The sequence below is a fragment of the Ostrinia furnacalis genome, unplaced genomic scaffold (assembly GCF_004193835.3).
Source record: "Ostrinia furnacalis isolate ACB-3 unplaced genomic scaffold, ASM419383v2 OfSCF0710, whole genome shotgun sequence".
Lineage (NCBI taxonomy): Eukaryota > Metazoa > Arthropoda > Insecta > Lepidoptera > Crambidae > Ostrinia > Ostrinia furnacalis.
The window spans coordinates 1,323,971-1,337,945 of record NW_021130949.1 but is presented as its reverse complement, the minus strand read 5'-3'; the positions used below and the strand labels follow the sequence as shown (position 1 = coordinate 1,337,945).

At 34.8% G+C, this 13,975-nt stretch overlaps 1 protein-coding gene across 5 annotated transcripts in view; it reads right to left on the bottom strand.

Moving 5' to 3' along the window:
* The window catches only part of KCNQ (KCNQ potassium channel), a 46,449-nt gene that overhangs the window by 12,183 nt on the left and 20,291 nt on the right, over positions 1-13,975 (bottom strand). For 2 of the 5 annotated variants that reach the window (XM_028300427.1, XM_028300426.1), the window contains exons 5-10: positions 13,166-13,341; positions 8,358-8,486; positions 8,143-8,253; positions 7,885-8,072; positions 7,516-7,673; positions 3,042-3,149 (exon numbers count right to left, since the gene is read on the bottom strand). In XM_028300427.1, coding sequence (XP_028156228.1) covers positions 3,042-3,149; positions 7,516-7,673; positions 7,885-8,072; positions 8,143-8,253; positions 8,358-8,486; positions 13,166-13,341 — 870 coding nt within the window. The remainder of the gene's footprint in view (positions 1-3,041; positions 3,150-7,515; positions 7,674-7,884; positions 8,073-8,142; positions 8,254-8,357; positions 8,487-13,165; positions 13,342-13,975) is intronic. The other 3 variants (XM_028300429.1, XM_028300430.1, XM_028300428.1) reach the window with 2 other exon arrangements.

The window sequence follows — 13,975 nt, the reverse complement described above, 5'->3', positions numbered from 1 at the left end:
GCCATCGGCACTCAGGTACAATTTATAAGTTTAATCCTTTTATATTAAATTAAAAGATTCCTTAAAAATTGTCGTCATTCACAAATAATTTAAACAGTTTTCTAAAGCATCAGCTGTCATAAAAACAAAGTCAGACTGTAATCACTGTATCGCCCACATACCACAGTACCTACCTACTTTACATCCTGAATGATTAGTTTCTGATCATAATCTTTAGTATTATTCATAAATAGACAAAATACGCTCAGTTGTTAAATAAAAATAAATTAGATTGAATGTTTCCCGACATTATTTTTATCCTCAAGAAGCTGAGCCATATACGAATCTAAAATGAACTGACAAAAGCATATTTTGTAACTTTATAACTGGGTATGAATTTTTGGAAAGAGTCAGGAAATATGACATTCATTCATTGTTCTCTATTTTTGTTTGCGAGAGGATATGATTTTAAAACCTTTCGCGGTTCCTTATGAAAATATTTCATTTAACACCTATTACTTAATTCATCTTTTTCTTTATTTGCCTGTAAGTATTTGAAGATGTTCTATAATAATATTTTTCCGTACCTACGATCTTTGAGACACATTTTATAGGAAGATGCACCGCAACAAACACAGTGTCATGCCATGACTTGAAAAACATTAACTTCTAAATTCGGGTAAAAACTAATTTATTATTCAAATAGCAGGTGCACGCCAAAATTAAATTATACTGAATGTCCATCACCAACATAAATAGCATCTAGTCTTAAGCTAGTTTAATCAAACTTTACTAAACTAACTCTTGAAGTTGAGATAAGTCTCAAAACGATGTTTACTTATGTATGTGGTTTAACAAGGTAGGTACTTTAGAAACAAGATTATTAATAATGGATGTAAAATGATGAGATAGTGATTACATAACTTTAACGATTTGTCATACATATGTTACGGTCAAAGTGATAAATGTGAAAATTATGAATAATCGCCGGTTATTATGACTAATTACCGCATGATTTGGTAAATGTAATTAATATGAGGTCATTTATGTGTGTATAAAAGTAAATAGGCGGCTTAGCACCTTAACCTATTTTTCACTTTTACAAAACATTATGTTATAGGCATCATGGAAAAGTAATATTATGCAAGAAACATTCCAAACTCATTATGCCAAATTATATTAATATATGATATCAAAACGTTCAAAAGTTTGGCTGTACACGACCACNAGTCAGTGAGTGACAAAATTAAGTAACTTTGACCCGTTATAATTCTTAAACTACTGGTTCAAATTGAATGAAATTTTAAATATACCGTGTCTTTACAATGCCTGCATAGCTAATGAAAATTCAGCCTTCTAGTTTTATCCACAACGAAGTTACAGGCGGTCGAAAATGGCCTGAATTGCTTCGAGAAAAGGATGGTCCGGCCGTGCCGCTTTTTTGCTCGACTTGGTGGGGGCACTGCCGTGCCCCCAGATTAATTTATCACTTTTACCGCGACTGTCGGTAATTATTCATAATAACCGGTTATTATTAATAATTTTCAATTTATCACATTAACCGTAACACATACATTATATTAATTTCTTTATTTGTTGTAAGTATACCTTTTTAAAAATGTAACTATTTTTGTCCACGGCGCGTTGCGTAGGTACTAGACTAGGGTGTAAGTCTATGCTCAGTATTGTGACTAAATAGTCGCTTAAGTGTAATTAATATTATCGAACGCAGGCAACATTTCAGTTGATATTTTCGGTCGTAGCATAAAGTATGTCAGTATTTTTCAACGCATTTATTCAGTTTATCTTCTTAAGGTATAAAATGTTTCTTAATATGATATAGTTTCAATAGTTTCGTCATTAATTTATGAATTGTTTAACCGTTCATAAGTTCCTTAGTTGGCAAAGTCTCATTTCTACTAACTCACTAGTTGACTCGTGTTTCTGAAATTGAAGCGATTCGTGTGACTCTATCTACGTCCTATGGGACCTCTAAGATTAACTAAGGTGTACACACTTGCATATACATAATTCATTTAATATACTCCACACATTCATAATCATAAACCTATAGGATATAGGTATCAAGGGTCTCGGTTAACTTTTGGCAGATTGCATGCTTTATGAGTGTTAGTTACTACTGTGACTCTGTGAGCAAAATGTTTGTTATAAGAATTAATGATAATAAATTCGAGAGGTTTTTTTTTATTTATTAAAACCATTCAATATAGGTACCTACATATTTTTAAATAGGTACACACTTATCATATTCATTTTTTCAGACATTATGCAATAAATGTATTACTATGAGTATGACTTGTGATGGATCATTCTTGAAAAGGCTGAAATTCGCCAAAAGATATTAGATTTGATTTATGACGAGGATCAAGGCATGGTAACAATCTTAAACTAAGTGTAAGTACTCGTATAATAACTTCTTACACATGATACAAAGATACATTGATGATTTTTAAAGAATAAAGTCTGAGTCATGGCTTAAAATAGCACTAATGACTAGTAGGTACTTAAGGTGGTTTTATGTCGAGACTAAGATCCGAGTGACCTAAAAATATTTGCATAATGGTAATACGAAATAATTATGTTATATATATTTCAGAAGGCTTGTTAGTGACATCATCAAACTGCTATTAAACTACGACATTGCTTGTGCTTGTGCATACATTTTTGTACTCTTATTTCTAGCAATAATGCTGAAATAATTTGACTGTAAGAAGGAGGGATAATCATGAGTTTTATACATCATGTTGGAGGTAGTATTCTATTTCTAAAAGATTCATGTACGTGAAGAGGTTTTTGATGGTTGAAGAAACTACGTTGTTAATTTAATTCAGTGATTATATTTAGACATACAGGCAAAATAAGTGTTTGAGTGATGTATTATACGATAGCTAGATAATCAATCCACACTATGTCGATACAAACATACACCTAAAGAAACTACTCAGAAGCCACAAGAAGAGCCAACAGACAGACAGGTTTCTAGGACGGAAATGCTATTTAGAGTTCACAAGACATGCCTCGGAGGCGTTCTCACATCTTACCGTCGGAGTTTTTCTTGGAGAGTGATGTCTCGGCCACCGAGTCCTCGCTGTGCGAAGGGTTGACGGGCCGCGGCCGCCCGACGCGGCCGGGGCGCCCCGTGGTCGCGCCTGCCAACCCACACAGCTCACTTCAACACCTGGCTCAACCTCTCAACCCCGTACCTTTGGACCTAATATTTTCTGCATGCTTACTTTATGATACCTAAACCTAAAAAACTCAAGCTCACTTGCTGTAATTCACTGATAAGAAGTAATGTTGTGCCCATTTGTGGACTTTTTGATTGGCTTTGATTGTTTTTTTTTCATTAAGTAGTTAATTATTGAATGGCGTGTAATGAATTCAAAACTCAATACTAATGTGCTTTTTTCAAATGTTGTAACTTTCCATTCCACAAAATACTGATAAACATATAGATATGTATCTTTTACTATAAAAAACTGACATATTTTATCAAAACAGGACTATTATTGTTGAATTATTATTATGTGTAAAAAGGGCAGGCGGAAATCACTTTGTGGGACATATAATAGTGTGGAATGTGGATTCTATTCACGTCCGTACTCAAAAAAGCCAAACAGTACGTAAAATACATCAGACATTTTGTGAAATAGAAATACAAGCAACTGTTTGATGACCGTCGTAGCAAAAAATGAATATGTTGAAAAAACTGTTGACTTATTTTGAATGTTCAACTTCAGGCTCCGCTTTTCTTCCTAAGCCACGAATCCGCCTGTCTGCCTGTCAGTCTCTTGTTTTTGTAATGCAAATGCGTAGAGCTGAGTCTATTGAAGAAGGTCACGCCTTTTATTTGAATATCAAAACTGTTTCACTTACATCAGAAGTATATTATACTTTTAAGTTTAGCAAATGATCAATTTAATACAAAATTGCTTACGTTTTTACCAAGTATAACCGACATTAAATGGTATTTTCTGCGGATTACTTTATTAAACGCTTTTTGAAATGTCACTTGATGCAAAATGGCTTTGAATAATAAATTCGCCAGATGAAATTTACCCTGCCCTATAGCTTATGCTAAGTAGGATCCGTCTTTCATCTTGTTCCATATTACAGGGTTCAAGAAAAGATAATGGGTTGTTTTTATTTTTCGTTCTGATTTTCTTCGAGTAAATATAATACTTAATTTATTTAGATGAAATTGGTTATTTACACGAGATGAAAAAACCATTAAAAGATTTTTATATTATTATAAGTACCTATACTTATAATAATATATTCGGACTTCTTTAGTAGTTACTTATTCTTGTGGGATTCTTGTACTGCACTAATACACGGTCAATACAGTGTGAGTCACGTTAAAGTGTACATATGAAAATAGATGAAACTAGACCTATTTTTATCGACAAAAAAGAGGTCAAAATTTTTTTGAGATTTTTTTTAAAAAAATTATAGATTTTTTTTTCTTCCAATTGCTTATTGTAAAGAAAACGTAATAACTTTTAAACTAAGCGGTATTTCCCGATAAAATAAAAACAGTAATAATGCTAAATAACAGGCGATACTAAAAAAATACATAAAATACACAAAAAAGGCCAACAAATGATAAAAAATGATACTTTTTGAAAAAAAAACTGCTTTTAAATTCGTGTTTTTTTGGTTATTTGATAAATTTCTCCAAAAAATGCCCCTATAACAGGTGGTTTTTATTACTTTGTATTATTCTCTGNACGGTCAATATATGCAGTAAACTACTAGCTCAACTTTAGGTTGCACTGAAGGAACACCTAAATAAGGAGGTCAATGCAGTGGTTGCCATTTAATGTCTCGACAAACTATCGATCGGATTTGTTATCTCTTTCTTGCTTAGGTGCAAACGCTCCTCAATAGCTTTTATTAAGCGTACAATTTAATAACAAAGCAAGCTATATGACTATTTCTTAGATAGGTATTTTAAGCAATTTCAGTGATTTTATTAAGTTTGTTTTGCATTATAAGAAGATCGTACAAATCATTTGTATAACAAAATAAATCAATATACTAGTCCATTAGTTACTTCATTCTTATTTATTACTATCATGGAGAGACTAATAAAAGATAAATGAGTAACTTCGATACTGTACTACAAACATTATATGATAGCAGGAAACTGACTGAGTTTTTATGACAGCACAAGTTGTTTACTTACATCAAAAGCTTTTCCTTTTGTTGTTTTTGTAGTCACGAAAGCCACAGAGGCTATCTAACTTTTATTAGATACAAATGTATTTGCCAAATAACAAGCTATTTTTTGACAAAAGATAATAAACACAAGATCTTATTTTAAGAAAGTTTATAATTCGGTGTAAACGAATGTTACGAGTATTCATTAGATATCATCGAGTGAAATTTTTTTTTTTGAGTAGAACTAAATAGGCCATTTGTCTTTTGTAAGACTGATATGGAAGTTCTAGGTTTCCTTTTTGTTTCATGTTAATTCACTTTTTTAATAAAAAGTTAACTGTGTTACAATTATTGATATGGTTTGAGTAGGGAATTTGTGTTTCGAGCCGGAAGTTTCTTGAAAATGATTTATGATTACATTAAGTTATCAATGTACCTTTAGCGTCCATATAAGGAGATCAAAGGTAGTTTACCTATCGCGAGATGGAATCGTCTAGACTCGTTACTCGCTCTTTTGAGACGGGACGGAGAAAGCATAGTCGAGACGGGCACTAAAGTAATTTCCCTCTAAAAGTAGAGACCGTATGTTGAAATTTTCAACAAAATCTGCTTACGTTTAGAGAAATCTCTTATGAATATTTTATATGTGACTCTTCAAGCAGATGTTCCTAATATAGCAAAATAGTTTATGAAATGTTCGTTGTGTGTCACTGATATGGAGCTGAAAATATATAATTTGACTGTTTTATGTTTGTCAGTCCACATGTACATCTCTTGGTAGAGAAAAATTAGGTATTTGTTAATGTTACATGGCCCTACAGACAAAGGGAAGACAGGCGGACACCGACGTTCCGTTACATCAAAGTGATGTTCCGTGAATGTGAATTTGCAAGTATTGCTGCTAATATGTAATGTATTTCTTTGCAAATTTAAAATACCTGTTTCCTACATTACTGAGGGAAATCGATATTTTACAAGATTCCTATTAGCTAACTGGCATGCATAATAAAATAATGCAAAGCAGTGTAAAATATCATTTATTTTAGGTCAACCGAACTTAAAATACAAGCTTTGAACGAAGCCATTCCAGTAACTTTAGGTTCGCATATCGTCTCATGTATTACTCTGGAAATTCACTGTGTGAACCGGGCTCTATATGCTAAAACTCAGCTGTTGCAACTTCTGATACTTGTAATCATATTTCCATAGTCTACCTAAGCATTTATAATACGCGTAAGCCATCATTATTTATAGAAGCCACCTTGTCAAATGTACGTGAAGCTTCTGATTGCAAGAGGTATTGTAAATTATTTCGAAGCGGAATCTTATCTACGCGGGTGCATTTTATTTCAAAAAGTGAAAAATAGAAAGAAGTAGAAGGTAGGTAGAATGTCAGCAATCGTGTTTCGAGCTATGAACATAGCGATCGTCGCCGGAATCAGATCTCGTTCCGGACTCAATGCTACGTCATCAACATTACTCGTTTTCGTGTATTCACATATTTCTGGAAGTTTTTACTAAAAAGAATTAATAAGAAACGCAGCAGAAGTTTATCGACTGTAACTGGTCATGCCATAGTGCCGTCTAAAAGATGAAGAATAGAACCTTTAAAGCAGCTTTTCCAACAATGGAGTAGACAACACGCACGGTCCCCGCCCGACGTGCGAGCATCTACGGAACAGGGCACAGAACATCACACTCCGCTCCAGAGCACATCTACCAGGAATGCAAACTGTTATGGTTATAACGTACGTGTCGATATTCGAGTGCGCAGTATGTGATGTGATTGATGATGGTAATTTTCCCGACTACGATCGTTTACTCTGTCTATTCATTTCCAATATCCATCTTTGAAAAATTAAGTCAATTTCTTTATCTTCTCGTTCTCTGTTCCTTTTCGTATTCGGAAAATTAATGGAGTGCCATGTTTCCCGAGGAGTCCTTTATTCGACTTAGCTCTTCATTGTTGTTTCTGTGTTGTGTATTTTTGATATTAAAGCCAATTCGGTTTTACGACATTGAAGAAGGTAAGTATTCCTTTACTCAGATTTGTGTTGGTTTTAAAAAAGAAAAACAAAAACCGAAGCTTTTTGCCGACATGTGATCTGCACCGTTAAAAAAAAAGTATTTAGAATATGATGTAATTTATCAAAAGTAGGTTAAGTTTAATGCAATGAATTGAAGTGGGAATGTTACTAATCGCGTTTTAGTTTTGGAAAGTAAATGCACAGGTACGTCTCATAAACAAAACAGAACGAGTACAACACGTAACTGCTACGATTGCACACTAATACGTAAGGTGGCGGTGGGTAATGTGTGCAAACTGTGGGGTGCGGTTGTGGTGGGCCTTACCGAGGTTCTCAGCGCTGGCGTTGACGTCGTAGCGGTGCGCCGCGGCCGGCTTGGAGTGCGGCGCGGGGGAGTGCAGGGAGGTGCTCTTGTGCCGCCGGATCGTCGGCAGCCGCGACACAAAAGACGCATTGTTCTTGAACGACGCACTCATCACCCTGCTGTCAATATACACACACTCGTCATTCTTCGTAGCGTTTTAAGACTTTCGACAAACATCCTTCTGTGTCAAAGGCACATTTTGGAATATGTTTATGGGACTATAGTAGTAAGTTTCTTTTTTTTCCGTTACTATATGTAGACCTTCATGGTTTCTGTATAGTACCTAAATGCATCAACTCTTCTTTATAGTGAAAACTTAATATAAATTACCTTGTTTGTGGGCTTGGAAGAGGAACTTGGTGAATTTTCCATGTGGCGACACTCATAGAGTGTTCATCCGCCGCATAGCATCGCCACAAAGCTTGTATCAAAGTTGCAGCCGGTTGTCTTCTCCTTATCATATGTTTTTGTCGTTGCTGTTGTTGGACTTTCAAAGCGAACCCTGAACCTAAAATACCCTGGAAGTAATGCACGTGATAATAACAATAAAATCTGAGTGAAGTAACGTATTCAATAAGTGGTTCTCACAGCGGGAAGAGCAAAGAAGGAGATTCCGAGCAGCGCGCAAAAGGACGCTATGAATTTTCCCTGCCACGTCTGAGGCACCATGTCGCCGTACCCCACCGTGCACAGCGTGATCTGCAATATACCACTTACATTTAGATATTCACATAAATTCTTGTATTGATTGACTAATTATCTCACACTTGTTACATCTCTACATAAACACAAATAGTACTCACAACTCCCCACCATAGAGCTTCTGCGAAGTTTTTGAATTTGGTATCAGCGACATCTTTTTCAGCTAAATAAACTAAGAATGATGCAAATATCAACCCGAGGAATCCTATGTATAACGTAGTTATTAATTCCTGAAATAGAAAAAATATGTAAGAAAACATGTAGTTGACAAGAAGAAATCAGGAAAAATGATTCGTAGCTAATATTCTTGTTATGATTTCCATGTAAAATGATTTGCAAAGATTTTCAGGATTAGGTAAAATTCTTTTCTGAATGCGTTTTGGTACATTAGGCAAATTGAATGCAGTAAAAGCCGTGATTTATAAAAATGAGCCGACCGACTTCGTGAAGGGAAGGACGAGCCACAGACAATAGGCGGGCTGATTTAAGATAATAATGTTTTACGAGCAGCACAACAACAAAATAAAGACAGCATTGAGTGACGTACAATCCAGCGTCGCCGACACTCTCCTTAATGGTGTTGAGGCCAAGTATCGATTTTTAGAATCCTGTGGCAAACATGCTAATTGTCCGTGTCTGAACTCCTAAGTAATGGGGTCAAATACACCCATTACTTAATAATGTAACATAATGTTTCTAGGGCACTCGATATATTTTGAATAACTCACGCCGCATTGCACTTCGTTGAGAATGAAGCTCGTAAAATATTAATGATGTAATTTTACGTGCCAATGGGGCTTCTTGTAATTAAAACCATAATTAACTTGGCAACATAATTTATTCATTAATTAAATATTGTACGTACTTCATTGAATTCACTTGTTTGTCCTATGATCTTTCCAAAGTTTATTCACCGACTATTTGTCATTTAAATCTTGTGCCCAGCATTTTATTAATACTGAGATTGGTAGTACCTACTATCTTAGAAATGCAATGTAGGGTCTACATAACATAAACGCACACGACGTTTTATTAAGCATCGCGGCATCGTAAAGATATAAACGTATGATATCAAATACCAATACTCGTAGATAAGAATATCTACGATTAAAAAATTCCTAGCACATGGAAAACTCCAGCTACATTTTTCATTTCCCACTGCAGGTGGCGAAGGACTGCGGTCGCGGTCTTTCGCTCTGCATTGTGATCATGCAACTTTAACATGGACCGATCGCAGTAGATATTGAGTCACGCCTCGTGTTGTTGTACCTACCTATTTTGTCGGAGGAAATTGCGGCCCGCTTTGCTTACTCAGCAGCGTTATGCAAGAGTCAAACTTTGCGTTAACAGGCGTTCGGACAATAAAGACCAAGGTGGCGTGGGAGGTGGGGGCTATTGGTACACTATATATCGCAACTATAGACTGGACTGACGTAAAATGTTTTTAAATATTATGTTGACGTTGCGCTTGCGTAACATATTGTTTTATTATTTTGCTCTATAATACTATATCTATGAAACAAAATTGACTATAGCATTATGGCATGTGCGTTGGAGAAGGGACTAATTAATTATTAAAAGATAAATCCACTGCTTATACATTTTTAAGATATGTACACTTTGAATTATATTTATTAGACAAGTTTAGAATTTCCCATTTTACATTCAAAATATTACTGCTAAGAAGATGTAGAAAAATTGTGCATGTTATTATTTAACGATAACAACATAGATTGCTTCCATTAATCATTACATTCAAAAATAGTTAACAGATGGTTTTCTGTTCAACATAAATCAGTAAAGGAATAAATCAGTTAACAATGAACATCTGTTTTTACAATATTCAACGTCTATGGTCCGTAATTATTAATAAATGCATATCAAATAAAGACTGGTAGTTCATCATTTTACTCGTACTTGTTTTATATTCTTATTCTATGGAAACATGATATTTCAAACCATCTTTTTAACGTAAATTATAAGCAATATCACGTCCGAGCTCTTGGGCCATTTGATAAATGGTGAAATAAGTAACAAAAACAAAGCATTAACTGTTTAGATGACAGTTATGATTTCGGTTCTGACAGCTTTTAAGATGATTAATCTTATCGATTTGGAAATGTAATAACACAAATTAAATGGCATTTAACTTGGTGAGTTAATGAAGGACTTGCTCGGGCATGGCAATTTCAGGATGATAGGGGGCCTTAGTGGTCGTTGCCACTTGCGTTGCGCCTACCTACTAGCAGGCTGCTAATTGTTTCGCGTTAAATTGAAAACTACACAAAGTAAGTATATTGTTTATGTGCGTCATATAACATCCTTGGTATTGGTTTAACAATGATCTGTATAGTTGGAGCTAATTGTTATTTTAATAACATTAGATTTTCAAGCAATTAATCGAGGTAATCAGGTACTTATTAAAATTGTAACATGCAGTGACCCAATAGGCTCTTGACAATGCGATTTAATATAAAATCCATTTATATTTTCAGCAGAGCGGCCCTCGTGAGTGATGCAATCATTCACACGTGGTGTGCCTAATTGCAAATTTATCGATCAAACAGTTTGACCTTTCGAAACACCTTGTATACTCATTCATACGGCAGTTGAAAATAGACTAAGCAATATTAACAAAGTTATAAAAAACTCGTTAAAAGATTTTTGTTTAGTATAAAAATCCATTTAAGACGTTCAGAAATACCTACTTGAGACTTAAATTTTAATGCATTTTGTTGAAACCATAAAAATATCAGTTTAAAAGGCATATCTAATAAATATTGATTTGTATTTCATGTGCGAGCTATAGTTGCTGGAAAGTAATATGTCCGAATGAAGGGTTGCCTAAGGACACAATGCCGCGTGTTATTGCACGTCGCACGGACTCGGACTAAGTAGATTAAGGTTCCGTCCGCAATTCCGTTGTCGTGACCTAGATATGTAAATTTCTTGAAAAACGTTCCAGTTCCTTTAGCACTTATCAAGCAAGCTTCATAAATTACTCCTCCAGATAGTTGAGCAGGCGTTGCGGTTAATGAAATTGTGTAAAAAGAAACTTGGACAACGTAACGACCACTACGTTTTGAATAAGTTTTTGCTACGCTTTTTACCGTTTTAAGCTCTATTGACATTTACTCGTACTTTGAAAGTGTTTTTTCAGCTTTGTGTGTGTGTACCCCATGACTTTTTTCCTTATCTTTATCATTAAGTAGGTACACCTCGTAAGTATACAGAAACGCGAATAGCAAATCATATTTTTAATTATAAAGTAAGGACTTCCTTTGAGAAAATCTTTCTGGCTTAAATATTTAAGGTAATTTTCTTCTTCAAGGCTCGTAGTCGTACCTTTGACTCGCTTCGTATCCTACCAAAATCAATTATTAATGAGAATAATTTTACTAAAATTTGGACTCAATTATTTCAGACTAGTAGCGATACTTGACTTTATCTTGATGAATTTAATTAATAATACCCCGTTTAGTTTTTAAACTTTTTCGTTTGTAAATTAACTGTAGCGTAACAACTGAATAATTAAAGCAGTGACTAGTGCAAAAGTGCAAATTAAAATGAGTAAGGTGTGAAGATTTCAATCTTTTCTCTAAACTTTACTCGTAATAAATAACTTTGACCAGATTGCACATATCTATTAGATTAGTTTCGAATTGTTCAAATGCAGTATGTATTTCTTGGGTATTGTTTGAGTTCGTTTTAGTTCAGTGAAACAAAGCACACAGTAACTATATTTAGTATACCTAACGGTTTCCGACCCTTGTTGTTCGAGTACTCTGCTCGTACTTGAAGAGTTGGTGACTTCCTATACATATAACATATACTGTAAGTTATTGGTTAGATTAATGTCAAAATTATTGTTTGACATACCCATATTTTAATAGTTTGCTTTGCCAACAACACGTTTTAGTATACGGCCGTATACTCGGTCATTAAGATGAATACTGGTCGATATAAAATGGAACTGAAATAAGATTTGAGTATGGAAATAAATGTGATTAATTATTTTGATGGTTTGAGTAACCATCCCCCATCCAATGTTCTAAGTGACTACCTACTTACGATGTTGCTATGAGATTGTTCAGGATAACTGGCCTTAAATATGTATTTAGCAGTATCCTACGGCTCGTCAAACGAATTTAAAACTCAAATGTTTCGACTACGTCAGATGGCAATTAAACCTATAAAATTTTCAGCTTGTATGTAACATTTCAGCCCAAGATTTCGGCTACTAAGTAGGGTTAAGTTTGTTTTCGAATTCGACATGTTTTTGTGAATATGACGATGTTATGAGAGCTTTCAAGGAAATCTGCCCACATGGAATTAATCTAGTCACTTCAGGCTATGACACTACGAGTAATGCATGAAATATGTCATCCGCCACGACTTGTGGCAGCCTAATGTGTGGCAGCGCTTATAGCAGAAGCTTATTAGCGGTTTTGGCTTGACGGTAATACAAAATAGGGTCACCATTCGCTCCAATTTGTAAGTAAGTAAAATGTTTGCTTTGTTCAGTTTTTTTACTTATTCGTTAGGAGATTGAAAAATTACCCAACCCGTGCTCGCACACGGTATACCTATTTCTGTAATACTCACGTTGAGAGCAATTTGTTTTTATTTCGTTCCTAATTATTCGCTTTTTGTCAGAACTTTCAAATTTTGCAGATGGTTGCTACTAAGAGTATCAACGAATTTCGAGTCTGTCAAGGTCTTGTGTTAGTTATATTTGCATTAATAATGCCAGAAAGAGTTACATAGATAGTCGCAATGATATAAATAGTACAGTAAGCTGATTTTCATTAAAAGGGTCAAACAATTAATAGGTCTGTAACATAACATAAGCATCTGGCTCGTCCTTCCCAGAAAAGTCGATATGTTTGCCAAATCTCAATGAACTTACCTGCCGATGTGCGTATACGACGGAGCCGAGCAGTTTCCAGGTGCCGCCGCGCCGGTCCATGCGCACCATGCGCAGGATTTGGAAGAAGCGCAGCCCGCGCAGCGCCGACGCCGCGAACACCTGCCCCGACGAGCCCATGCCCAGCACCACTAGAGACGCCAGGATCGTGGTCACATCTGAACAAAGTATTATTCGATCAAATAAACGTATCGATATATACTTTGCACTTATTTACTAAAGTATTTAAATGCGAAGGATTGATTTCAGGAATTTAAACTGCCCTCGATCTACTTTAATTAAAACGTAAAAAAGGCATAACTTTTATTAAATCTTCTCTTTACTTAAAATAAACACTGTCATTTGACTCTGCGTGGCCGGAACTAAGTAGGTATAGATTTAAGTTAGGTATCATTGTTACAGCAGAAGAAAAGTTTGTGTCGGAAACTTACTCGGATTGTCTTTAACAGAGATTGATATAATACTTATAAGTTGAAAAAGTAGATAAAAATTTTGACTCTACAATTTATCGATGGTACGCGTGGTAGAAGTACAGTATTAATTGTAGGTAGAAATTTTCATCTGTATTATTGAGCATAAAAACAGTTTGTAAATATGTAGAGTCAGATAAAAATATTGTGACAATGTCTCAATAATAAATCACAAGAGTTTTACTCAAATAGCGCTTCATTCATTGAATTCAAAGAGAATGGAAATTATATTACTGAGCTCATATCGAATAAATGTACTTATTTCGTATTTCCTGGGAACGTATCCAAGTTACTTTGATCAAAGCATACGAGTAGTAGGCAT